Source organism: Syngnathus acus, chromosome 2, assembly GCF_901709675.1.
Source record: "Syngnathus acus chromosome 2, fSynAcu1.2, whole genome shotgun sequence".
NCBI lineage: Eukaryota > Metazoa > Chordata > Actinopteri > Syngnathiformes > Syngnathidae > Syngnathus > Syngnathus acus.
Window position 1 is genome coordinate 24,812,191 of NC_051088.1, and position 27,095 is coordinate 24,839,285.

The 27,095-nt window shown below is 41.3% G+C and overlaps 1 protein-coding gene across 2 annotated transcripts; it reads left to right on the forward strand.

Moving 5' to 3' along the window:
* Positions 1–1,874: 1,874 nt before the first annotated feature.
* Positions 1,875–21,126, forward strand: LOC119119697 (fidgetin-like). 2 transcript variants are annotated; one of them, XM_037246224.1, is made up of 3 exons: positions 1,875–2,117; positions 2,582–2,624; positions 14,034–19,419. In XM_037246224.1, the coding sequence occupies exons 2-3, from the start codon at positions 2,588–2,590 to the stop codon at positions 16,277–16,279; spliced, it is 2,283 nt and encodes a 760-aa protein (XP_037102119.1). In that variant the 5' UTR covers positions 1,875–2,117; positions 2,582–2,587; the 3' UTR covers positions 16,280–19,419. The 2 variants fall into 2 exon arrangements, 1 of the variants encoding a protein (XP_037102119.1); XR_005097378.1 differs by lacking the exons at positions 1,875–2,117; positions 2,582–2,624 and adding an exon at positions 21,114–21,126 and having other exon boundaries at positions 13,787–16,792.
* Positions 21,127–27,095: the final 5,969 nt, after the last annotated feature.

Below are 27,095 nucleotides of genomic sequence, written 5' to 3' on the forward strand. Positions count from 1 at the left end.
TGGTAAGGGTTAAAAAAGAAGTTGATGCATGACGCACAATGTCTAAAGGCCTCAAGATGACCTATAAATGCAAAGAAGAAAGAGTAATATACAGGAATAAGATGAGAAAAATGCTCAAAATCAGTTTAGTTTTGGGAGCTTAAGATCAGGGGATGCTTTGAGAATAATTGTCAATTTTTGTCTATGTGAAGCCCTTTGAGACTGCTTGTGATTTAGGGCTATACAAATAAACTTGACTTGACTTGACTTGACTTTAGCTATTAGCTGTAGGCTCTTTAGCTAGCAAGTCAGTGGTTGCTTGGGTCCTCGCTGTCTAATCTAATGGCCCACAACACCAAGTCCTTATCTTAAAGCATGGTGGTGAAGACAATAACGACTACTTTTGTCCCATTTGAATGTTCTTCACTTGTCAAATATTAATCATAACGATGAGCAAGTGGGGGTTGCATGGCCACTAGAGTCTGTAAGAATACATCACAAGCCTACCAAGGGACCACTTTGTACTTTCAATATTTGAACTGTGGAGACAGAGACATGACTTCATGTATCTTGTGATGTAAGTATTACCACAATTCATGAATTTCAAACACTTTGAGTGGGGGTTAATTTGAACCATAAGGCTTTCCCTGATAGATTTATAGCATACTTAATGGTGATCATACCATTTAGCACCCGAGACAAAGATGGAGACTGCTGAGAGGTAAACTCGTTGGTGCAGCTGATCAAATTCATTGCATTAGGAGGTTTCAAAATTCCAAACATTTGCTGCAGAATTCAAATGAATGAAGACGGACGGCTTTGCCTGTTCAAATAAGCCCTGTCTTGCATTGGCTCCGTCTCTGCACAAAATGCTGAATTTTGCATGAGTGTCCGAGCATTCAGCCGTCCCAATTGTGTTGTTTACTGTTACTTCCTCAGGGCATCTTTTTTTTTCTGCTCAAAATGAGAATAGGAAAAGCTGGTGCCCTGCTTATACAAGCAGGCCAGAGGTCAGGATGTGCTACAGGGGTTCACTTCCTGTTACTCAATGAATTAGAAACATGAATGATACTAACTTAACCTGAATGTAATCATGATTGTTATCAGAGATGCGACAACAAAACGTACTTTTGCTAGAAAATCAACAAAGTTCAATCCTTTGTGTCATTTGACCAAAGGATGTCCGATACATTTTAATCGTGCACCTGTAAAATGTTTTTAATTGTGAGGACAAAAGACTACTTCTCCTAATTGCCATGGGAACGAGATCGATTTTATTGTAAGTGTACCACAGCACTTTTATGCTATAAGTCTGCTTCATTTTATTTTGACACGTTGTTTGAAGTCTGCAGATATCAAAGGGGTAGGGTTAAGTGATGACAATTATTTGAGCTGACATAAAATAACGACTTTAAAAACAGTAGTAAAGGACAAGATACAATTGATTTGTACCAATGTGAAGACATCAAATGTTTTTCATTGATTCTACAATCATGTCATGGCACTACTTAATTATGAGCTCATCCCAGTCAGGACGGTGTGGTCAGGCTATCCAAAAAAAGAAAAGGCTTCAGTGGCTGTCGTATGACTCTTGACTTGGCAATTTCAGGAGGAGACGTTGATGTGCTTAAATCATGTTGCATTGCATTCTTTGACCTTAACAAAACCTGGGAAAACTAGTTAACATTTTGTGAAACACGTTTACCTTCAAGGTTCATTTAAAGCCAATTAACGATGAAATAATGCTTCCCCCGCCATAATATAGACACGCGCAAAAGGCAAGACACAAGTATCTGAAAAATACAGTATTTGTACTTGGTGACTCGACCACGAATGATTGGTGTGAATGCAAGCATTGCGCATGCGCGCTGGCGTGGCGTGGCGTGGCGTGGCGTGGCGTGGCGTCGATGAGGGTGAGAAGCATCCGTTGGTTGGGAAGAAGTGCTGCCGCCGCCGCCGCCGCAGCTGCCGCCGCCGCCGCCGTGATTCAACATGGCAGTGGCGGCTGTGGACAGCGTCTGCTGAGACACCCAGGAGGGAGGCATGCTTCGGGGCCCGAACAAGCGAACCTCTCCGGGTTCCCCATGCTGTCCTAGAACGACAAACAATCCCACCTCAACCTGTGGCTAAAATAACAGGTAAGGAGAAAGGTGGATTAACCACTGGATCTTTTTTTTTTTTTTTTTTTTTGAAGAGGGCCACGTTTTAAACGAACGGGGAATTATTTCAACAAGTTTTTCATCGACACGTCATTGTTTTCTTTTGATTGTAAAAATAATGACGATTATTTTGATATTCAGGATTTCCCGTGTTTTTTGTCTCAGCCACCCTTCAATTAAGGCAATTTGCGCACATTTTAAAAAATTTTTTTTAAACATAAGCCGCCGCTGTGCTTTACAACAAGTTGGCGTGAATGCGATGCAAATTGATTTGGGTCCTTAACTGCGTTCTCAACTTGACATGAGTTGATAAAAAAAAATTATAATCATGGTATATTAATCTCGCCCAGTCAGCACAGGAAATTTGTGTCGAAGTTGTTGTTTTTTTGTTTTTTTTTTATATAAAATTCTCCTCCACTAAATAATTGCTCTCCTCCATGCAGCACGAAATGATCAGCAGCAGCAGTACCAGCAGTAGCGTCTATGGTAAGGATATTTTCATTCCTTTCCCTGTCACTTTTTTCGTAATTGTTCATTTAGTAGACATCTTGTGTCAACAAGTTAAAGAAAAAAAAGTACAATTAGACACTTTTTATTCAATAGGACAAAAAGTCTTGAAAATCTAGCATAATTGGATGGAATTATAATAAACATTATTCTGTTGCATGCAATGTCATGCCTGAATTAGCACCTCCTCCCCTTTTGTTTAAAATTGAAGTGTATGCAAATTGGTCATTACAACCTTTCACCTCGCCTTATGTTTGTGTAACATTTGATAGAAGTATCAAACCAGAAGTTTTTTTTGTATTATTCAAATGTCATGATATATATTTCACTTCTAGTACTTGAGGTTTAAACATTATTTTTAAACTCGGACAATAATTCATTTTACAAGCAATTAACATGCATTTGCATTTAATCACTGACATCACTGTTTCTCTATTTATACAGTCTGAGTCTCTATCACTATTTAATGCTCTTCTAATTCAAATTTCTACCAGACATTGATTATACAATGTATAAAACTCAAAAGTAAATCAAATTGAAGGTGATGAGCAGGCACAGCAGCATCCAGTAGTAAATTTCTCATCTATTGGGTCCATCATAATGGCCCAATATGCCATCAAGTCCCAATAGGAACGGCATATACTTTGTCAAATGGATCAAAAACGGTTTTCTCTGTATGAAAAGTTGCATTACTTCTGTAGCTTTAAATGGAAAGATGCGAAGAATGCTGAAGTGCAGCACATTTTCTACACGGTAGCATGTGAATGTATTGGCTGATGTGTCCAAATATGCTAAAGCCGAAACCACGTGTCGAGTGTACAATGTCTTTCCTCTGAAGAATAATTGGCCTGATTATATTTGTAGCGCATGGTCTCACATCTCAGCATAGCTGAGTAAATCCCAGGGAAGGAGAGCAAGTGCTCTGCAGAAAGGGGAGCGTCTGTCTCCCGAGTCTTTCCCTCCCCTGCAAAGAGCGCTAAAGGTGGTTAAGCGGCTCCCAGTGGGGCCATATAGATAAATTATCCTGACACTTTCTATCAGTCTGTAATGTTTACCATTAAAAGCTGTTTTACCATCCCGCGTTCCGCCTGCCCCACGGGACCCCTGACAGATGTAAAGCAGTTGATGTGCGCTTCTTTATGTCAGCGTGAGTGGATTTCTCCCACGTGTGATGCCTTCAAGGCCAGGAAAGGCTTTTTTTTTGGGTCATCTTTGGGCAAATTTGTTAAGTGTCTGTTATTTTGTTCGGGAAGCAAGCACCCTTGCAACTCATACGAGCTGCATTGTCTTTTTGCGTAGGTGTGTGTGTGTGTGTGTGTGTGTTGAAGGATCCGTTTCCACAATTGCATGGTTCTTGCATGCTCCACTTGAAGTCATTGTGTCTGTGTTCAAGTCAAGTGTATTTATGAAGGCCTTAATCAAAAAAATATGAAGCATGTTCCCCCCCGACACACACAATATTGTCATAGCTGGGTAGAAAGGGATGTTTGCGCTCTTGTGGGAGTGAACACAGATGACTTGTTTCCCCGGCCAATGGAAGCAGCTCCCCTTCATTCCCTTTCAATTTAATTCAGAAGAGGCGCAGACATTCTTTGTCATTGCCATAGCAGAAAAAGTCCGTTTTTCGCCATCAGCGTTCAGTCCCTGTACACACGTATCGTTGCTGTCGTACACGTTTGTCCCCTGGAGGCAAGGAGGAGGGCGGAATTCTAATGGCAGCATGGACGCATGCACGAGTCTGTCCTCCTGCAACCTTCTCCCCTATGTGATGCATTAATCATGCACTAGAATGAGGATTCACGCATGGTATTGACTTTTGAGTAGGTGTCCGCTGCTCCGCGCTTGCCTCTGTGTTATTGCAGAGGTCACAATAGCTGCCAGAGCTGGAGCTATAACATTGTTTCTTAACGTTATTAATAAAGGCTTATTGTAGAGCGCTTTCTATACTCTTGATCACTGTTCAATTTTTACCTCTTGCCACTTACACAGGAACAATGAAAATCAGGTGTCTCGCAAATTGCAGTTAAAAAAAAAAAAAACAACAACTCATATTTACATTTGTCAGAATGTCCATATGATGATATGGTGGGAGTGCCATTATTTATATTCAGGTTTTTGACCAGACAATATTGCACAGGCCATGTTCTTTGTATGCGCTTGCAAATGATATATGGAGCGCGCGCGGGGGGTGCTGATGTGATATGTTTGGTGGTAGAAGCTCTTTCTGTGCCTGCGCTGGTTCTTTGTCTGGTGTAATGCATGCAACAAAAAGTAGATGAGACGGCAAACATTTTCCCCCTATGATTGATAATGATAAAAATAAACGAAATAATAAAAATACATGTCCATTCCAATCCTGGATTGCACTTTTGCACAGACTTCAACCCTTGCCGCATGTTAAAAAATGAATAATATAACAAAATGCTGCAATGCTAGTTCAAATTGATTTAGAGCATTTTGGAGAAGAAGTCTATTATGCAAAAATCATCTGTCATGATGGCCCAAGATAAAAGAAAAAAAAAATCAAATAAAAGAACCCCCCCCTCTTTATTGTTGCTTGATGAAGGGCCGCATTCTCCATCTTGGTGCTCACTAACATATATTTATCCTCTTCACACCGCATTCCTCAAGGCCACTCCGATCCCCTCTTGGGAGCCCAGATGACATGCTCACTAATGTGGGCTTTGTCCTCCAAGTCGCACAAAGCACCTTCCGATTTGTCCCTTTGTGGCTTCGCTTGCGCCAAGTCCTTGAATCCGAGAGAGGCTTAGTACTGGCTTCCAGGGGAAGTGTCAAGTGCCCAGGCATTGGGAATGGAGAGAAACTAGGTGGCCGCTGTCAAGCAACTCCATTGAGTTGCCGCCTGAATGGCTCATTCATATTTTTTTTCCCCGACAATTGCACAGATGCCGTATTGTTGGTTCAACAACAATTAAATGCAACAAAGGTGGGATTGTCACAGCTTCTTGAATTGTGCCGGTGGGGAAAACCTCTCATAGGGTGCAGGCAGGGGACACATGATGGAAACATGCCATTTCATCAATTGACTGGAATGAATATGGACACTTGGTCCAGGCGTGCACGTCAAAATGTGGTTCTCAAGTGATTGTAGGAGTTTGATTTCTTTCTTTTTTCTTCCCCCCCCCCCCTTCTTCTCGACTCACCGTGAGAGTCCCGCGTTGTCGTCGTTGAAATAAGTCTCCGTTTTTGAATGAAGCAAGCTGCATAGCACACACTGTGCATTCAACCCATTTGGATGATTGCCCTTGACGAGAGGCTGATCACATTTATCCTTTGGCTGCACGGGACACTAATGGCCGTTTAATTACTCAATAAAAGCCACCTTTTAATAGATTTCTGGGCCTCCTGTGCGGTGAGCAAATGGTATTGATCCGTCTCCGCGCCGCAACGTGATCTCTTGAGGAGGACAATCACAGCGCTCGGACCTTGATAGTGCATTTGTCACTTATTAGCGGCAGGAGCCTAAGATGTAACAGACACATATTCAATGGTATTTTATCCCAAATATTATTCCAAATGAGCCTAATTAAGATATTAGGGTTCTTTAAAGCAGCTGTCTGACCCACACCATTTTTGGGGGGTTACGGTCAGCCTAATTTCTTTGAAAAGCAGGTCTGCTTTGTGTTCTTAACATTTTTCAGTTCTGGCTCTTTGTGATCCCGTCTCTCTTGATGTGTACATCAAATGAAAGGCGGCTTTTCTGCACAGGCTCAAGTCACTTGGGTGGCTTTGTGGACCAGAATCGGGCCTTGTAACGGGACAATAAAAGCGACATTGTCCAGAGGCCAGCGTATACAGTTCTTTTTTGTCGATAAATGGATTTTCATGCTCATCAAGAATGAATAACTGTGGAGAATGTGGAATTATGGTCTGCTCACATGAAGTTTGTGCGCTCTTCTGAGGATGCTGTCTTCACATTTTTACTTTATATATATATATATACATTTTAAATTTTAATATATGTAGTATAAACAATGACTCACTGCTAGCAGGTTAAAATATAATTAATTCTAATTAAATTTAAATATAATTATAATATCTTTTTTAGATTTGCTTCTCCAAAGTCAGATAAATTGAATTATAGATTGTAAAGAAAATGCATTGGCCCAGGAAGGTGGGTAAAGTCAGCTTCCTTACATCATTAAGATTCACAAATGTTCACATTTTGTTCACACAAGCACCGGTCGAGAATCCATGCAGACACTTTCAAGCATCCATCGAACCCACATCCAAAAGATCTTCGTGTCTCAGTTAAGATGTTTCACTTCAACATAATTCCTTGACACCAATTACTACTTTCCTGCTAGCCATGGTTTTAGCGCCATATTGGCGCCAACTCATCCGATGATCTTCAAACTTTGAAATATTCTCCGGTCGCCCAACTTCTGTTGCGATCTGCTGCAGGTACTTAGATGATAGCAATGTCATCAACATTCCTGCCAGGCCACACGCTGAGCTCCGCAACAGTTGTTTACCTCTTCTCGCGACAAGCTAACATGATTAGAAATGATCTCCAACAGTTGGTGGGATGAAACCGTGAAAGGTAGCGGGGCATCAGCTGTGGATGTGATTACAACGATCGATGGTAAGACAATGACACCATGTGGATGGCTAACACCCGAGGAGACCGTGTGTGTGTGTGTGTGTGTGTGTGAGTGTGAGAGTGTGTGTGTGAGTGTGAGAGTGTGTGTGTGCGGTAATGCGAGATCAGACGTAGCCTGTTAGTCGTAGCCTCGCATCTGCTGTCAGCCACTCGCTCTAACTCCGTTAAGGATGTTATTGATTGCTCATTACGGGCCCGTTCCCTGAAAGTCGAGCGTCCCCTATGATCACATTAAGCCCCCCACCACCACCATGGGACCCCCTCCTGAGATACCTTCTGCTCATCAGCTCACATCAAGTTTCTCCTCCGAGATCTGATATCAAGCAGCCCGACATTCTTTTTTTTTTTTTTATTCCCCCTTTGTGAGTTCCTCCAAAATAACTGTCTTTTTTAGTTTTTCTTTTAAAGCACACATGGTAATTGATGTGTTTTTTTTCCGCCTCTGGTATGTAAATCAGTGAGCAGTGAACTTCAGTAAACTTCAATCAGTAAGCAGTGAACAAATTACAAAGTGTTTCATTTTTATTTGCCCAAAGTGATGTTTGTTAGCTTTGTGATCTGTGTTTTGTTGACTCCATGACGAACAAAGAGGAGCTGACAAGGAAGACGTCGTTTCGACTCTTATTATTATTAGCATTTGTTTTTCTTAATCAATCGTAACACATAAGCGGCATACAAGAGCACAAGTAGTATTTTCCGCCGTGTTCTCATGTTGCCTGTTTGTACGAGTCCTTGATTTCATCTCTTGTGGACCAAAAGAGAAGAAAGGGGACATATATACATATTGTTACTTTTTCATTGTTTGGAAAAAATTCAAACTCCAAATTCAAAGCAAGCACCTTTTTAATTTAGAGTCTGGACACGAAGGGACTTTCAGAATCATCAAGCGTCACCAAAAAGCAGTTGCCAGAGGAGTTGGAATATTTGATAAATATAGCCACGTGAGTTGGCAACAGGGAGAGGCCGCTCGCTCCATCTCGTGCCCTTGGTCGTCATAGTAACGAAAGACCTAGTCGGTCGGCATTTGCATGAAAATGACCACAATGCCCTAAAAGAAAATGTATTTCTTTATCTTTTGCCACCCTTGAGAGAAAATTGTTAGAAATATATTCGTAAGATAGAGGAACAGAAAATGAACAGATGGACGTCTTCCGAAATGTTTCTCTTGAGCTACCAAACAGCCGTGGCAACACTGTACTTTGTGCTGAGACAAATAACAAGAGAGGGGGTGGGGGGGGGGGTCGCCCAGTGACCTCCTGAATGCTTGTTTTGGGATTAGTCCCGTCCAGCACTTCCCTCCAAGTGGCCGGTGGATTGCTACTTCTAGAAATGAGTCACTTGAAAATGATCATGGGGCCGCCGTCGCCATGTACAGTATGATAATGGATAACTATTACAACGCACACACTTGCGCATCCAGCTCCTCAGCATCACTTGAAATATGATGCTAAGCGAGCACTTAATGTCCAAAAGCGCCACATTTGCTGAGATTTACAAGACGGGCGACAGGAAGGTGACGGTGGCATGAAAGGTGGGCTTAAAAACCATTATCTCATTTTATTTACGGGGACGGACGCCGTTCGATGAGCTTACACCGGCGCCCTCTCTATTATCCGCCTTCTTCGTCTTTTTTGGCCCCCATTAGTTTCAGGCTCCGTCTCGTTTCTTAAAGGATTAAGCCTCACTTATCAAATCTATTTGACTTGGCTGACACGCAGGTAAACAAAGTGGCTCCCAGATCTGGGCCTCCCAAGTTAACCTCCGGGTTACACCGACTTTGATTCAATCTGTTATTATGTTTGCCGTGAGGTGACTTTCCGGGATGAGATTTGCCACCATTAGCGGAAGCTTGTTGGAATGGGACTGGATCAGCACTTCCTACATCTTGTACTGTGCTTTCTTGTTATCGTTATACGACAGACAAATTTGTTCGTCAAACTTATCAAATCAAACGTGAAGATGGGTGCACTGAAGAAAAAAAACAACACAACAACCTCAAGCCAAAATGATAACAAATGTCCTTCGTGTTTTTATAGTGTCATAATTTTGACTTAAACTACGACGATTGCACCTGTCTGCATTGTTCATTCCCTAAAAAACAGTTTAAGCTCAATTTTCAAAATTGGTATTAGATTCGTTATTTCTTCTAGATGCCTTATTTAACTCCTTGAAGACTATTTGAGAATCTTTTGTGTATAGGTGAACGTGTTGAAATTTTGTTGTGACTCTACTACACAAGCACAAGATCCAATTCCTGTCAATTTCATCTGAAACAGAGCCGTGCGCAATTTCCTTGATGCCGAGCGTTTGTTTAACTGCGCCCGCCCTAGCCATTTAACCCACCCCACTCACGTGTCCAAGCAAATTTACCGAGATGGTGTCTTCAATCTTTTGTTGCGATTTTACGGCTAGCAGCGATTGACGGTGTGGAGTGTTTTAATCACGTTTCCGGCTAAAAATAGAAAAAGATGTCAAGTAGCAGATAGGAGGATGATTGAAAGTGACACCAATTTGTGTATTTGTTTAAATGTGTCTGGGGGAGAAAAAGTTTCGAATGAGCTAAATACACTTTGTCAAACAGACAAAAAGCACGCCTTGGGGTATTCCGTACATAGCTTAGTTTGACATAAGTTTTCCCAAATTTCTGGGCTGTCGAGATTGAGTTGATCTGCCAACCACGAGGCAAATTCAAGCCAAAGCAGAAAATAAAATATGATTTTAGAAAGACACAAAAATCTTTCTTATAGTTAGATCGTTTCAGTATGTGACTAAAATAGCTTGAAAGACGGTAAGTTGCTTTCAATGCCTTTAATTTTTTTGTTTAAAATGTTATGGAGACATTTTTAGAAATACAAATATTTCCCAACATGTCCCGAATGAACTGAGATTTTGACATCGGATTAGTTTGCAGTAGCATAAAAATTGTGCGCATTAATAATAGAACAAAATGTTGGTGCAAAAATATGTGCAGCATATAAATTGCTTTTGTACAAGGTCATATCTCAGTTTGGCACCCACGGATTCACCTATTTGTGCATATTTATGTGAGGCGGTGGTGGTAAATTATTATTTTTTTAAACACTTTTTGGCAGTTTATATTTGTTCACCCCAATAAATTTATTATGTTAATTATGGGCTGGGCTACTCTACTGCATAACAATCAATTTAAACAAAACCAGCACCCCCAAAAAGATAGCATTACATTGTAAAATATAAAACACAATTCAAATGTATGAAGTGTATTTTTAAATCATGCCAAATGTCAAACATGCACGCATGCACTGTAGTATTTGTGTGTTGGCATATTGCCCAGTGAGGGGTGTCAGGAGCCTCCTCCAGCAGCTAGCTCAGTGTTTTCATTTTGCATCTGCATAGAAACAGTCTCAATATTTCTACTGTTAGCATTGACACCATTTCTTTTTTTTCTGGGAAATGCGTGAGCATCAATGTCAATGACATTTTCACCTGTCAGCCAGGAAGAAAAAAAAAAAAAAAAGATTGCTTTGTATGCGTGTCGAGTTTGTCTGACTAAATTTAGCGACACTGTTAAAAGCTTTGCCGATTGTTTCATGATATTTTGGATTTATCTAGCGCCGGTAAACTTGTCAGAGCTGATCTTCTGATGATTCCACTGATTAGAGTTTGATGGTCACACCGTGATGTCAAAGAGCATTGATTACCATGAATATTAGATTTTTTTTTCTTTCTTAAAAGATGCTGACATGTGTCAAGTATCTTTCTATTGCCAGCGCAAGCTGTCATCTTTGCAGCAGCCAAGCACCAGCAGCCCTTAGTGTCTTTGAATTAGTGACAGCTCATTTCTTCGGGTCAGCGCTCAAGCATGGGAGACTTTGAACTCACTCTGTTTACTTCCCTCATCTGTTGTTGTTTTTGCTTTTGACAGACTGGTTGTCATCATAGTGAGCTGAGGAGGAGCTCAAATTCCACTTCAAAGTGCATTCGGATTCCGCGTTGGTTTGGTTTTGTTCCGAGGAAAAAGTGAGAGATGTTGTTTTTTGAGCACTTCTGAAACGCAGTGCTTTAAGGCAAAGATGAGTTTCTGAATTTTCAAATTTCTCTTCTTTATATTTAGTGTTTTAATTTTTTTTTTTATAAAAAATGCATATGGCACACTAGTGTTTTTTTTTTTTCAACACTCAAAGACAAGCGTACTTTTTATTTGTAGTATTGTGTGCGAGTGAGTGGGCGAGTGAGTGATAATCCTAACTTATGTCCTGACGCCCACTTACTTCCCCATTGTACATAACACCATGTACCACTTTGTCACTCACTCACACACACACACACACACACACACACACACACACACACACACACACACACACACACACACACACACATTAGTGCGACGGGACCAAAACGGGCAGTTAAGCTCCAGTACCACCCGTTCTGGCAAAATGTTGGTGTCGTGCTGGACTTAAAAGAGCTCATTAGCACCTCTGCTAAAGATCTGTTTACTACTGTACACACACACACACACACTAATGGGCAACTAGCTTGCTACATGTGGATTTTGGGAGTGACGGGAATAATTAAAAAGGAAGGGAAGAGGTTTAATTGAATGCAAAATGACAAATCCTGGGTAAAATAATTTTGTTTTTATTTCATTTTGACCAGTGCTAAGTATGCGCTATTGCACAGGATTGTAGTGTGAGGTGGGGCAGTGAGGTCTCAACTTGTTGCCTCACTGTCCTTGATCAGTCCAACAATGAGGGTGTCATCATCAGATGTTTTACAATGATGCAATGCAAAACTGTTATGAGTAAAGAAGGGGACTGACGACTAATCCCTGCGGTATTCCAAAATCAAGGATGAGAGGAGAGATGCAAGTCTATTATTGTCGTCCACTGACATGGCCCAGGCCAGGGTGCTCCATTTCCAATGATTATAAATGCAAGCTTTAGATTTTTATGGAGATCTTCAACACAACTGCAGAAAGTTGTAAATGTTTTGGTACAGACTCTGCTTTAGCACGATATGATCATGAAAATAGCGTCAAAAGATCAACCGCAAAAGTGGCTTGTTTACAGGTTAGTCTTTTGGGACTTGGCAGACTTGTCAGGCTTCTCACTGCATCGAGTGTCTGACAGGCTCGCGGGCCTCTGCCAGACTCCTCTCGGCTAAAATGAATGCAATTATCAGATTACCGTTGTGCTAATTAGCCACTTGCGACTGCTGAGAGATGTTTGGAGAGGAGATTCGCAGAGGAGAAAATAGTCTGGGGACTTGTGATCCCTCACCTGAGCTGTTTTGTTACCAAACAAAGCACAAGATGTGTCAGTCTATTTTTAATTTGCCGTAGTTTAAGTGGATTAGCGGTAGCTCTGAATTGCTCTACCATAAATGAATTATGCCCAACTGTGGATTTCTCACTAACAATCAATAACCAAGGCAAGACACCTTTATTATATTTTGTAGGACTAAGGGTTGAAATCTGCCGCGATGAATTCCCACCGCCTTTGGTCGTCGGACTCTGTGGAGTGTGTCAATGGCAGACTGTCCATGTTTACAGATGGCGCTGGCTCGGATTAAAGGAAACAGTCCCTCAACAGCCTCCCGAGGCAATAAAAAGAAGAAAAAAAAAAAAGGGCTGGCAGGGGGCAGGTGAAAGTAGCCAGACATGAGAGAGAGCGAGAGAGCAAAGGGAGCTGGGGAAGAAGCAAGAGTGAGTGCAGTAAATAAGAGAGACACAGGGGTGGCGGCTAACAAACAAGGAATGGGAATTACAAATATTGTGAAAATAAAAGGTGGTGATTAGAGGAAATCAAATAATGGAGTTGATGGAGCAGCAATGGTAGCTCGCAGATTGGGAGAGGTACTACAGATTGACAAGGGGTCAAGGTGGAACTGTGCAGGAAGGGAAGCAAGTGCATTGTGATTCATAGCCTGCGGCAATCGCATGCCCGTGTTTGTTCATCTGGGTCACTGAACGAGAGCTGGCTGGCTGGCTGGCTCGCTCGCGTGTGTCTGATTATGTGTTTGGAGAAATCAGAGGGCTTTGTGTGAAGCGGCTGCTGGTCCAGACATTTTTTTGAAAGCCCACCCCTAGACACCTTAGATGAGCGGGCGATGAAAGCGTGAGCCTCCAAGATCCAGGGTCTTAATAGTCCAGCCAAGGTTGCATGGGGGAGCATAACCCAGCCTCTCTTACGTGATCATATAGCTGCTAGCTTTCCACAAGTACCTTGACTGACGTGTGCTTTAACTTATGTTGTCATCACTTTTATTGTCATGTATTTTTTTTTGGCTTTGAGTTCAAATCTATAGTTTCAGTTCTACAGTAGAAAATGAAAATACTTGCAAGAAACATAAATGGAACACTCTATCGTGATGTCACTCACTCGGCCACGCCCCTTAAAGGTCCCTGTGACCTGTTGATTAACATTGCCTTATTTCACATCTTCTAGGTTTGTCCCATTTAATATTTCTATTTTACAATTACACTTCTTTTCTCTCTCTTTTTCGGAGGTTGAACCCGGTCGTTTGCACGTTAGCTCTTTTCAATAGGGAAACATTTATTTGACTTCCAAGAAAACTCAGACACAAATTAGCCATGGGACAAATTGAATTTGTTCGTCGAGTTACCACAGTACTTGGAATCCTGAACCCTAACTTTTGAATGTCTTAATGTATGTATATTTAGCTAAATATATAAATGACCATTTTCCAAATAGCAAAGACAGTGTGGAACAGTCCTTATTGCATTTACTGTATTTCTCCTTGTGCTTTTTATTTGTCACCAGGGTTGAAGATGCAGTGGCATCCCGAGCAAAGCCAGTGGGCCGAACAGCATTTTGACATCTCCTCGACCACATGCTCGCCGGCCCACAAGGCAGAGCCGTACCGCGTGGTACCCGGCCACCTACAGTGCTCCGTCGCTTACCAGTACGCCTGGGCGAACGATGACATCTCAGCCCTCACCGCCTCTAACATGCTCAAAAAATATGCTGAGAAATATTCCGGCATCCTGGAATTGCCCGTCTCATACCCCGAAGCCCCCAGTGTCCCGGGAGGGATAAACGGACGGAAAGGTGAATCGGAATCCTGGCAGGACGGCGTTTATCCTATGAGCTGCATACCTGAGGGGGTTCCCGTCCGCAAGGGAGGTGTTGCAGCAGCTTCTGAGGTGCTAACTGGTTTGTGTAGCTCTCCCGGTCTTGCCTCCAGCACTCTGAGTGAGCCCATCTTCTCCAGTAGCAGTTGCGGGAGCCACCCTACCACCACACTCCACTCGTCCTCATTGCCTTCTCAGGAATTTGATGTCACTTACAGCGGTTCCTACTTGCACTCTAGTTACAATTCCCAATCTGTCCCTGCCCCTGCACATCCTGCCCCATTGCACAGCTCTGGCCTCCTGCAACCACCTCCACCGCCGTCTCACTCGACATTGGTGCCAGCATACAATGGAGGCTCCCCAAACTTGTCCAGTTATAATTACACCCCTGCGGCATACCCTGCCCAGAGCTCAGTCGGACCTGGATACAACAGTGGAGGAGTGCCCCGACCGTCTTCATACCTCCCCTCGGGCATTGCTGCACCAACACCCCTTCCCCCTTATCCGTACCACAACCATAACTTGACCCCAATCACCCCAAGCCCTCTTAACAGTTGCCCCTCCAACTTGCTGAAGAGGAAAGCCTTCTACGTGACAGGCCAGGGAGATATGGAATCCTCTTATGCAAACTTTGGCTACGACCAGACTCGAAGCGCGACCGAAAGCCCAATGTACAGAGTGGCAGACAGCAGCAGCACAAACCGAAACTGTAACAGTCCTGTCTGTAGTGGTTTTAATCATAATTCTGAGAAGCCATCTCTACCTTTTAATCCACAGAAGCAGTCCACACTGCCTTCGGAGGAGCAGCAGCATAGGAAGTATAGCAGCCGGGCAACACCCAACCCACTGTCTCCATCAGCCTACGTCACTTCGTCACTCGGGGGTTCCCGCATGGCCGACTCTCTCGTCAACTTTATATCCCCACCCCTCAGAGAGCAAAGTGCGGAAGATCATCATATCCATCACTCCCACTCAGGTGCTCCCTCCTCTTCAACCATGTGCTCCTCACGCTCTGCTGAAGAGCAACTGAAAACCTGTGACCCACACCTTTTGGACATGGTCACCTCTGAAATTGTTCAACAGGGCCCTCCCATGGACTGGAGTGACATTGCAGGCTTAGAATTGGCCAAAGCGACCCTGAAAGAGGAGGTTCTCTGGCCCATTTTACGCCCTGACATGTTCAGATCCTTAGGCGCCAGTCCACGTTGTGTGCTGCTGTTTGGCCCGCGAGGCAGTGGCAGGACGTTGCTAGGACGTTGCCTGGCCGTCCAGCTTGGGGCATCGTTACTTCGACTCAGCGCGTCAACTTTAGTCACCAAGTGGCTGACAGATGGCAAGGACATTATCAGAGCGTCCTTCTTGGTAGCTCGATGCCGTCAACCCTCTGTACTGTTCATTAGTGAGGTGGACGTGCTTCTAGCGGCACACCTCACTGAAGAAAGTCCCATCAACAGACTAAAGGGGGAGCTACTTTCCCAGCTGGACTCACTTTTAATGGGCTCCGGTGTGGATGGAAGACACCAAGTATTAGTGGTTTGCTCCACAAGTAGACCCCAGGACATAGATGAGGGGTTGCATAGGTACTTTGCTCGGCGGGTTTTGGTATCCCTGCCCGATAGCGCAGCTCGCCACCAGATTGTCAGCCAGTTCCTCGCCCAATACCAGCACAAATACTGCATGAGTGACGAGGAGCTAGCACTGCTTGTCCAACGCACTGAGGGTTTCTCGGGACTTGACCTGTCCAGACTTTGCCAGGAAGCCCATGTGGGTCTGTTACACATATCCACGCAACAGGGCATGGAGATGGCCAATATGATTCGGCCACTGACCTACCAGGACTTTGAAAGGGTCTTTTGTAAATTCTGCGCCAGTGTCTCACAAAAAGAGATAGATATGCACACTGAGTGGAACAAAATGTTTGGATGCAGACAATGAAAGGACGTCTTTGATGTAAACATTGTACTGGAGTGGGAAAAACAACAACAGTAAGGGCCTCACGGAAAATCATTCACACCACAGGATTTGTATATACACTGTGTATGTCCTAGGGGTGTAACGGTAAGCTACATGTATCTGATTGTGTATTCTTCGCTACAGAAGACTATCCAAAGAGTCACCCAGCTTCCCTGGTTTCATGCTAGTCAAACGCTAAGTGAGAAGCTAACTTGCTATTGACAGCCTAGCGTGTTAGCTTGAAGTCTTTACTTTCAGTCATTACAAGTACCATTAACGCTACAAAGGTTTGAGGAGTAACATGTAACACAGAGCCAATGAGAATGGCAGGAGACACACAAGACACGCTAACTGCCAAAGCTAACGTCGATGTAATGTTGCAAATCAACAAGGAAATGAGTATTTGAACTGCAAATCATTTTACAGCGGAACATATCAAACTACAAACTGTAAATGAGAAATGATAGTGACTAAGAGAGAAAAGAGAGCAATACAGTAAATGAATCAATATGTTTAAACGGTACTTTCTTGAAAATGGACTTATCGTTACACCCCTAGTCTATCTGAGTTTTAACAAATTTATTAGACCATCTGGCATTATGAAGTGCTTGAATGCTGATTTTCGATTTGAGTGAGTTATCAAACGGCGCTAATTAATGAAGCATTTCATTCAGTCACTAAAACACTTTTTTGTAGACGAATGTTAGAAAAAATAATTATAATTTGACATCGGAATCAAGGACAAACATATTACTGTTCTTTTTGCCAGCAAATTTGCTCCGCTATAGATTGGAAAATTCCTGGATAATTCTGCATGACAAATATTTTATTCAAAAAGATTACAAACAAAGGAAGCACATAAACAACGTTTTGGAAATTTGGTGGGAATTGACCATAAACCTCACAACTTGTGGTGGGCTGATAAATTTGTATAGCACTGTCTATATATATTGCATATATATACTGTTCATGCAAGTATTTATTTATACACTCCCTTCTAAAAATATTGTTTATTTAACTAACTGTAAACTGGAAAACATTTGGGTTTGACATTAAAAAGTAAATATGGTATTTTCATTTTGCTACTGCCATCATGTTATGTAGAGTTGTCATCGCTAACTAGTATAAATTTAGTCTTGGAATATAGAAGCCAAATCCAAAAGTGAGTGTCGATGATGTTTTAAGATTGCTGTCCAACCCAAATGTTTTCATTGACAGCAAAAATAAAGAAATCAGATCAATCCTCCAGGAGATGGCTACATAAGAGATGAAGTTGGTTATCCAAGTGCCTGAAGTGATGCTTTCTGATTCCATTTATACCATAGTTGACATTCTTATTGATCAATTGATGTCAAATTTTGAGCTTTGAACCAGCGTGTTTAACAATTGACAGTCAAATTGTTTATGCCTTTATCGGCGCAACAATATTCTGGGCCCTGATCCCTCCAACCAAGCAAAAAATTGTGAAACCTACTGTCATCTCAAAATAGAAGTGTGGATAGATCGTACATACTATGTACTTAAAATGAAATTTCATAATTCTTGGGTTGATAAATCCCTCTAGCTTTTGTCCACCTGTAGGTGCCCTAAGGCAGAAATGACAACAATGGCCAATCAAGAAAAAGCTTTATTTTTTTTTCTCTGTCTACAAGGCAAATTTGTTTACACCTCCAAAAAGTTAGCCAACTCACTGACCTCACTGAGCGTTTTGCATGTACAAGGTACAATTTGAAAATGTCTGTTTTTGTTTAAATATGTGTTTGTGTCGACCAGTCCAAGGTGGTTGCAAAACAGCCGTTCCTGGCAAACTACACAGGTGACAATGAATGTACAGCACTTAAGATGTTCCCGATTAGTACCAATAATGACATGTTTTTAAATCAAAGTTGTCAATTTGAACCATTGACAAAATAGTTACACATATTTGCTAAATCGTGAAATTTATGGAGAAAATGGAGAATTATTTTTTTCTTCATGTCCATTGTGTTGCACTGAAATGTATTTTGGGAGGAATTATACTCCGTCAATGCCTTCAAACATTATATCAGTAAGTCTCGTGTTTTATTTTAACCTCTGATGTAAAAAAAAAAAAAAAAAATTGGAAAAAAGTTAGTACGTGACGCCGGCAGCGCCGCATTGTGTTGCAGCTACAGTTGATGGGTAGGAAAGACAAAAGATGAGGAGTGATCCATCAGAGCAGAACAAAAAGTGAAATGCCTAAAAGAAAACATTTTTTTTTTTTTTACCTCAAGGCTATGGAAACCCTCATGGTGTTTACTGTAATTCTTTCAAAATATCTCCGATCTAGGATCAAATGCATTGAGAAGTAAAACAAAAAATTGTAACGACAAAATGGAACATTTGGTGCAGTCCACCTCAACTGACGGAACTTTTCCCCATCTCATCCAAGTATCCAATTTGCATTCGACTGATGCTTTCACAGAAACACACATTCAGTTTTATGTCTAATCTTTTGCGAGCAGTCATTGTGTATATACCTGAGCACCTTTTTGACACTTATTTACATTTTTTTGTTTGGGTGTTAAATTGTACCAGTCAAACACACCTGCTCAACATTTAACCGGTGTGTCGTGTTTGTTGTAAATACATGAAAATCCAAATGTGCACTTATGAGTTTTCACTTACTGCCCTTCTTGTTGCCAGTAAATTATAATATCTTAATATACATCATTCGGATATTCAGAATCTGAAACAAAAATTTCGTTGAACGGCTGTTTGTATCAGTGCACGAAATTTCAACATCTTTTTGATGAAGTTGTGACTTTTTATTTGGGGGGGTGAAAATGGATTAGTAGTAGCAGCAGAGACGGACGGCAGCAAATCAAAAGTCTTTTCAAGGAGAAAAAAAAATGATAAAGAATTTCGGGGACAATGAAGAAATTAAAGGTGTCCGATGGTGGCAATGGGAATTGGCTGGTGACAAATAGAAGTGGTGATATTTCGTTGGGAACAAAAATGATCGGCAGCTGTACCAGACTTGATTTTTAAACAGAGTTACATACTGCAGTTTTACACAACCAAAGCTTTCAAGTGTAAACAATGCTTCAAGTGTGTACAGTGTGTGATCCCTATCACTTGTAATAAAACACATTTCCCAACAACCGTGTACGAAAGTTTGCTTGATCCAAGAAACACTCGACACGAGTGGTCCCTGAAGTCTACAAAAATTACTGGAAAAAAAATAAATAAAAAATTTGCACGTATTTGGTCTTTAAAAGTGAGAGAAAAAAAACAAAAACACAATGGGTACTGACAGACACTTTATCCCAGGGGGGAAATTTAGTGTTCAAGCATTTGTTTTTTCAGTCCTCACTTAAATTGTCAAATTTGTCAAAAGCAAAAAAAAAAGAAATGCTTATTGCACAAAAGTAAATCAGAAATGTTAAAAAAAAAGAAACAGCATCTTGATACCAGTGAATGTGCATGTGACCTTCGATAATATTTGCGATTTCACTCTAAAACATAATCAATCAGTAATGAATAAAAAGTCAATAAAGATCCATGGATTCCAAACTAAGGCTGAGACTTACGGATCCATCCAAGACGGTGGTGAGTACAACAAATAACACATCATGTAAAATAGTAACAGCATTGCTAGTATGTATAGCATAATAATCATATCATTTGATGCTACCCTTCAAGATTTAATATTTAAGAGAGAAACATCACAGAAGTCACTAAAGGCAGATTTTTTTTTTTTTGAAGTTGGTAACCATGGTGCCACCTGACCCTGATTGCATTCTCTTTTTGTATGTAGTCTGTGCCACTTCATCTTCATCGCATTGGTAAGCATACCAATCCAAACCGCTTTCTATTTTTCTTTGTGACCCTCGTCTTTTGTGTAGATGTACATGGTATCTTGATGGAAAATACATTTGACAGTATTACTTGAGTCAAGGTTTTAAAGTGTCTGACATTTGCTGTACTAAAGTATCAAAATGATTTTTGATGAGTGTTCACTATTTCTATTAGTTTTATTTATTTGAAAAATTGTTTTGCTTGTAAAGATCTGTGTTGGCTAATGGGTGAAGTTAGCTAGCATCTGTCGGCTTCTCTAGAAGCCCAAAAAATAATGTTTGACTATCTTTATATTTTTCATGTCTACATGTGTTGCTTCACCGTTTGCGAACACGGGTTGCCTCTAAAACAATAACTATAGATGCAGTTAGCACGTCACATTTGTATGTTGTTTGTTAGCATTACGTTAAGTGGACTCGTAATCCTCATGATTTGTTTAGTTGAACTAAACTTGTTTAATTTTTTAAATCATTTGTTTATTTTTAATTAATTTTTTTACGAATGGTTCACTAAAGTGAAGTTTCTGACTTGTGTTCTTGAGTCCGTTCTTTCCTTTCTTCCTTCGTGCCATCCCTTCTTTACTACCTGCTTATGCTTTCTCTATTTTATTCAATCGTTCCTTTCCCCCCCCCCCCCCCCCCTTTGCTTTGCTTGTGATAAAGGATGCACTAATTGGCCGGAGCATCTTCCCACCACTCGGCTCAGTTTGCGCCTCTGCAACCAGCTTCAGATCAGGAAGAGAATGGAATGAAATTGAGGTATCAGGTGCGGTCAGAGGGGTGAATTGGGGGTCGTGCAGTGGGAGACTGAGCTTTGGAATCATTAAGAGTGGTTAATCCACATCCCACAGGACACCAATCCTCCGTCACCTTGAAATTAATTGAAAACATCTTTTTTTTTCCCCCCCTTAAATATGCCAGTTGTCATTGTAGCAGAGCTGCATCCTCATTATGACTTTTCATCTGGTCTTTTCTATCTTGATGGAATGGTAGTCAAGGTAAATACACAAAACACTTGCTGTGCTGAAGTAAAAATAGTTTTTTTTCAATTGTCATTTGAAGTCTGAAGCCTTTATGGAAATTTTTTGCATCTGCCTTCGTTGAGTGTGCACATAAACAGCTTTATCGTCCTTTTTTTTTAGTTTTCTTCCCCCTCTACTGACGACAGCATCATTAGCGCATCTTGTCCAATGCATTACACATAATTGGAATCAACATCTATTCTTGATGCTCGTGACCTTCCCCTTGTTTTGCAGCAAACGGTGTCTAACTGCTGAGAGGGAAGCTTAACGAGGAGAAAGAACACATGCTAAGTGCTTTGGCTTTGTTGTATCAGCGGCACAATACATCCAATATGTGAGTCTATACCATCAGAAAATTGGAGTATTCATACAATTAGTGTCATTTTCATGAATGTTGAAAGATTTGCTGTCTTTTGTGGCATTTTTTTTTTTCTTCATGAAATTGAATGTGCACTAAAGAAGGATTGGATGAAATAAGAGCAGAGTGGCCAGATGTCACAAAAAGTTCAGAAAAAAACATCCAAATCCAAATTCTTATTTGACTTAAATGTAATGCTCAGAATAGAAATGTCTGAGAGCCACATATAGCGCCCCCATTTAGAATTTTTCTATAAACTCTTCGTCCTGCAGATGGCCCCACACATCATTCAGATTGAATTACACTCAATTATTGTCTCAAAAAACATTGAAAAGCATTCATTGAGATAAAGACATTTTTCACGAGATGAAATGAAATCTGATATCATTCAAATAAGCTGCCCCGGAAGAGCAAACTGTATACAATATAATCACATAGAGGAAAATGTTTTCATTCACCTTGTGTAAAAATATGAAGACTGGATATGTTTTTAGATGGCCTAAATATGCAGACAAGCACATTTTAATTAACAGACGCTCTTCAATATCGAACAAGCATTCTAAACAACGTTTAAGGTGACTCCCCTTGGCATCAATACACGCTTGGATTCTCCTTTTTCCCCCCCTCTAAGCTCTGCAATCAATTGTTCGCTTAAGAAAGACTGAATGAAAACCTCCGTGTGCACAGTCAATGGTAGAATTTGCTACTCTCCATCGATGAAAGACTGATGAGCGTGGGGTTGTGACACGTCTTCCAAAAGTTTCCTTTAAAAACTGCTTCGATCAGTGAGATCATCCTGTTGAATATCTTTGACATGGCCAAAGTTGAAATGAACAAAGGTGGTCATTCCATCAGTACTGTGTACTTAAAACTTTCCGTAGTCCATTAAGACATCAAGCTGTTGCCATGGCAACACCGGCGATTCTATTTTCCTCATGATGTACCAGTGTGAACTCAAAACAAAAGGCAGCAGTGCACTTACGTTGTGGTTTAATGAATTCAAGATCGAGATGCACAAAGATGAGGCGATAAAGTGCGGAGGAGACTTTGTACTCGTCAGTCAGGCCTCCCTCCCTCCCTCCCTCCCTCCACCCCTGGAATGGCCCTAACCTCCCACCCCAATCCAGCAAGTCCTAAACATGGCACATGGCTTTTGCCCTGGGGTCCATCCAAGTGACAGCTGTTGATTTAGATCCCTCCAGCACATGCCAGATAAAGAAGGATTCAGTCACTCCCAATCCTACTCCATTCTTTGACCCCAAACCTGCTTCTCTGCTACTGGACTTCTCCAAGCACGCATGATTGCGTACGATTTTCAGTCCCCACTAAAGAGCCCAACCCCCACGCAATATTGACTTCTTTAGCCAACCAAAGAATTTGCTTGCGTTTCAGTCATGGCTACAAATGACCGTAGCGATGTTTATGTGATTGTAGTGCTGCCTTGAGATGAAAGCTATCACGAGGATTTTGTTTGGACTTTTGACTTGAGAGCAACATTTTCCAGATATTTACATTTGGCCACAAGCAGCAGTTTGACAGGTAGTCAACATCCTTCCATCCAGCCATCCATTCTCTGTCACGCTTTCGGATTTCCGGGGGCTCACCAGCCGATTGCAGGAAATCGTCAACAATTGTTCAAAGAAAATAAAAAGGCAAATATTTCCAATCCCATTGGATGTTTATTACATTTAAAACACATAATAAAAATCATTAAAAAATCACTAAATGAAATTAAACATAAATAAATATAAATAAATAAATAAATATAAGCGAATAAAAGCACTTCATTATTCCAAGCAACTCTAAAGCTTTGCTATGTGTCTGGGAATTAAAACATTAAAATATTTGATTCATCCCATTGATCAAACACCAAATAATTGACAAAAAAGAAGACACAGTTGATACAAAAATAAGGAACGGAAAACGACCCACAAGAAATGTACGGCTAGTCTACTCAGTGACACCCACTCAGTCAGAAGACAAGCAAGCTAGCTGTCATGTCAGTCGTTCTGCTAACCCGTCCGACTCCCAGAGTGACTGCGAACATTGTGGGAAGCGTTGCCACCCTGACACACACACACACACACACACACAAACAAGTTCCCGAAGGTAGCCTCCTGCGACAAGACAGGTTGTTGTTTTTATCCACTGATGGATGGATGGATGGATGGATGGATGGAGGGAGGTGGCGGCTGACACTGAAACACTCGACTGAACTTCAACATTCCTACAACATCACCCTGGTGTGAGAATAAGAAGCCAGAAAGAATTCTATATTCTCATTTAAATATGATCCATCCAATTGAGTTCAGGTCAAACAAGGAAGTTTCCGATGCTCAACATTTAACGGCAACATCAGACAGCTGTTCTTTCTCATCTTTGTCCTCATCTCAATCTCCCTAAATGCCCGTTTTGACTCTCAATCATCATCGCGCCACATCTGTGAGTCATTTCCCTTCGGTTGAAATTTGACTGCGTACTCGACATTGCCAGAGATACGCGGGCCGATAAAGGAATAATTCATGCCACATAATTGGACTCAATCAGGCTTCATGAGATCATTTCAATTAGCGGCTGTGTTTTCATTTGCCGCTCCTGGAGGGCTGTTCTATATCCGCAAGGGACTAATCTATCGCTGCCATTGTTTCCAGCTCCATGAATTAGTCACGGATAATTAATTGATCCCATTTAGCACATGCATTTAATCAAGACGCTCATGTGTGGCTTTAAACTTCATTGAGAGTGAAGGTTGGTCATCTAAATCAACGTGAGTATCACAATAGAGTTTAAGGGATGATTTGACCCAAATGATTCGATCGCAATAATAATTCGATGCAATTATGAAGCCTGTGGGGGAGAAAAAAAGCCGCTCGTTCCATTCCTTGTGAATGTCAATTGATGGGGCGGAATATGCATGCAATGGGATCCATTCGGTGTGAGCGACATCGATTAGATGAACTAAAAGGCCGCCTCTCTTTCGAAGGTTAAGGTGAAAATTCATTTGCTTGTTTGTCAGTTCAATCCTGCTCTTGAAAATAATTTGAATGTGACTTTTACTGCCCACTGGGTCATGTGATCTCTTCTCTCCGTAATTGTGCTTGCTGAATACAAATGGTGGCGACTTTGGACAGGGTTAGGATTGAAATTTCATTTTCAGCCCTTCATTTATTGGCTTGTGGTTGAGTTGAAGCTATTCATACGGGATTTGTCCCGGCCACCGGCACCCGGTTGCTCCTGTCTTGTATTCCACAATGGCCGAGATTCTTTGAGTATACACACAAGGAAGAGGAGGAGGAGGAGGAGGAAGGAAGGTTTGGGGGGATTAAAACGAAAGCACTCAAAAGTCAAGGTCCATCCATGTAGTTATTGTATGAGATGGTCCCTGTCAAGGATGACAGTTTGAAACACTTGACCCACAAAAATGAATTCTTTGCCAGGGCCAAGTGACAGCTCTGAGTAATTCATTCTTTTGAAATGTTGAGGCAGATGGAGAGAGAATGGAAGAAGAAGGGGAGTGACGTGGAATTTGATAGAGCGAGACAAGAGCCAGGGACAGCCAGATAAGGTAGGAATAAAAATGAGACAAACAAAGACAATTTAGACATGCGGGGATGGATTAGAAGAACACTCTGACCACCTTAAGTTAATACGAATAATATACATTCGAAAATATAGGAATTGATATGTCATTTTGGTGGTCTAACAAGTACGTACGCCAAGAGCATTTAAATAGGTATGTTCAATAAGAGATCACCCTAGCTCCAATGACACTGACGGTTATTCACGTTGTGCTCTTAGAAAAACTTCATTTCACAGAATAAAAGAAAAAGGAATTAAGTAACCTCTCGTTAGGTAAACAAACTGTGAAAGGCTTTTATTAAAGGATTGACTCTGCTGCTTTGAGATCATCGGAATCGACTTGTGTGATGTCCATGAAAACTTTTGAATGCTAATAGCTCGACAGATGATGAGATAGAGTGGGGGAGGAAAAGAAAAAAAAGAAGCCCGAGTGCGGCACCGTCCTTCAGATGGCTGATGGCTGCACGGTGCGCTTTGTTGAAATTAGCAGAACTTGGCAGCGATCAACATCCTCAAATAGCGACATCTCCAACGCGCTGTGTTCTTTCAACTTAAAACCACAACAAAAAAGGAGAGACGCACAAGTGACGGGGGGGGGGAGCAAAGAAAATTCATAAAAGAAGCTTAAAATACAAAACTGGCTTGCCAGTGGAAAAATAGCTGTTGGGTGTCACCTTTTAACCTTTTGAAGAACAGGTCACATCGCTGACAGACAACCAATGGAAAAAGCAGAACAAAAAGGTTTCGATATGCTGCAAGAAAATGCTACCAGACCCCCAAGGCAGCGGTGACGGCCGGACGGACGGACGGACGGATGGATGGGAGAGAGACAGAGAGAGAGAGACAGAGAGAGAGCTTTTTCTCTCTGTCTCTCTCTAAATGGTCCAATTTCCACTCTCTCTTTGGCCATCAGCGTTATTTAGAGAGCTGCTGATGCTTTAATGATTGGAGGGGGCCTCATTGTGATGTAGCGCCACCTCTGTGTTGTCTAATTGTCTCCGAGCAGGCTGATGGCCGTCTGTCTGGAATGCAAAATCAACTCGTAACGAGGAGCCCATAAAAAAGCAAGCGTGTCTGTATTGTATTCTTGGGTGGAGCATTTGGAGATAAAGAAGAAATGTGTGCATGCATGCATGCATGCATGCGTCACCAATTAAAAATGACCTCCTGTGAGATGAATGGCCTGCACTCAGAAAATCTCTCTACCTGTGATCATTTCAATCCAGTTTACCCTGTAATGAGAAAGCAAGCTATTAATTGTAATCATAAAATGAACGCTTGACTTAAATCATCTTTATATTTCCTTGCAATTAGCCGTCACGTAACCAAATTTCTTGGCATTATAAATTTAATTGACGCGTCTTTTAAAAGCCACATTCGTGACATTTAAGTGTTTGTGTGTGTGTGTGTGTGTGTGTGCGCGCGTCCACAATCGATCGGTGCATGGTTTAAATGACTTGCAATCAATATTACGCCAATTAAAAAAATCGTAATAAATTGCTAATGCACACTCATTATACTTGGAGTGACCTATCATGTCATAATTGCTTGATTATGAAGGCCTGTTAGTTTTTCTCTGACAGAACATCATTTCCTTTTCATAGACTATCGTCAGACAATCCTCATTAAAAAATATATTTATACTGTATATGCATGTTTTTGTAAAACGACTCTGTTGTTTCTAATTGCTCACTAAGCATAAAATAAAGTTGCTGTGATTCAATCACGAGATAATTTGTTCTTCAATTCATTTAAGAGTTTGCTTCTTTGAGAATTGAATGGATTTCTTAGAAAATGTATTTTTGTCGATCGTCAGCGAGGAAAAAAGAAAAACAGAAAATGCACAGGCTCAATCCATATTTGATGCATTTTTGAAGTAGGCATGCATTAAAAGTTCAGGGACATCATCGCAAGGCTTTTTAACACAAAGAAAAGAGTGGCCAAATACTGAACAAATGTTTCTAACAAGACGAGAGGTAATTGCTTGTTTGACGCTCACCTCAAGCTCTAAAAGCAACATT

Coding starts and splice junctions, on each gene's coding strand:
- LOC119119697 (XM_037246224.1), top strand. CDS start 2,588: ATGATCAGCAGCAGCAGTACCAGCAGTAGCGTCTATG. Junction 2,625..14,033: donor TACCAGCAGTAGCGTCTATG/GTAAGGATATTT, acceptor ATTTGTCACCAG/GGTTGAAGATGCAGTGGCAT.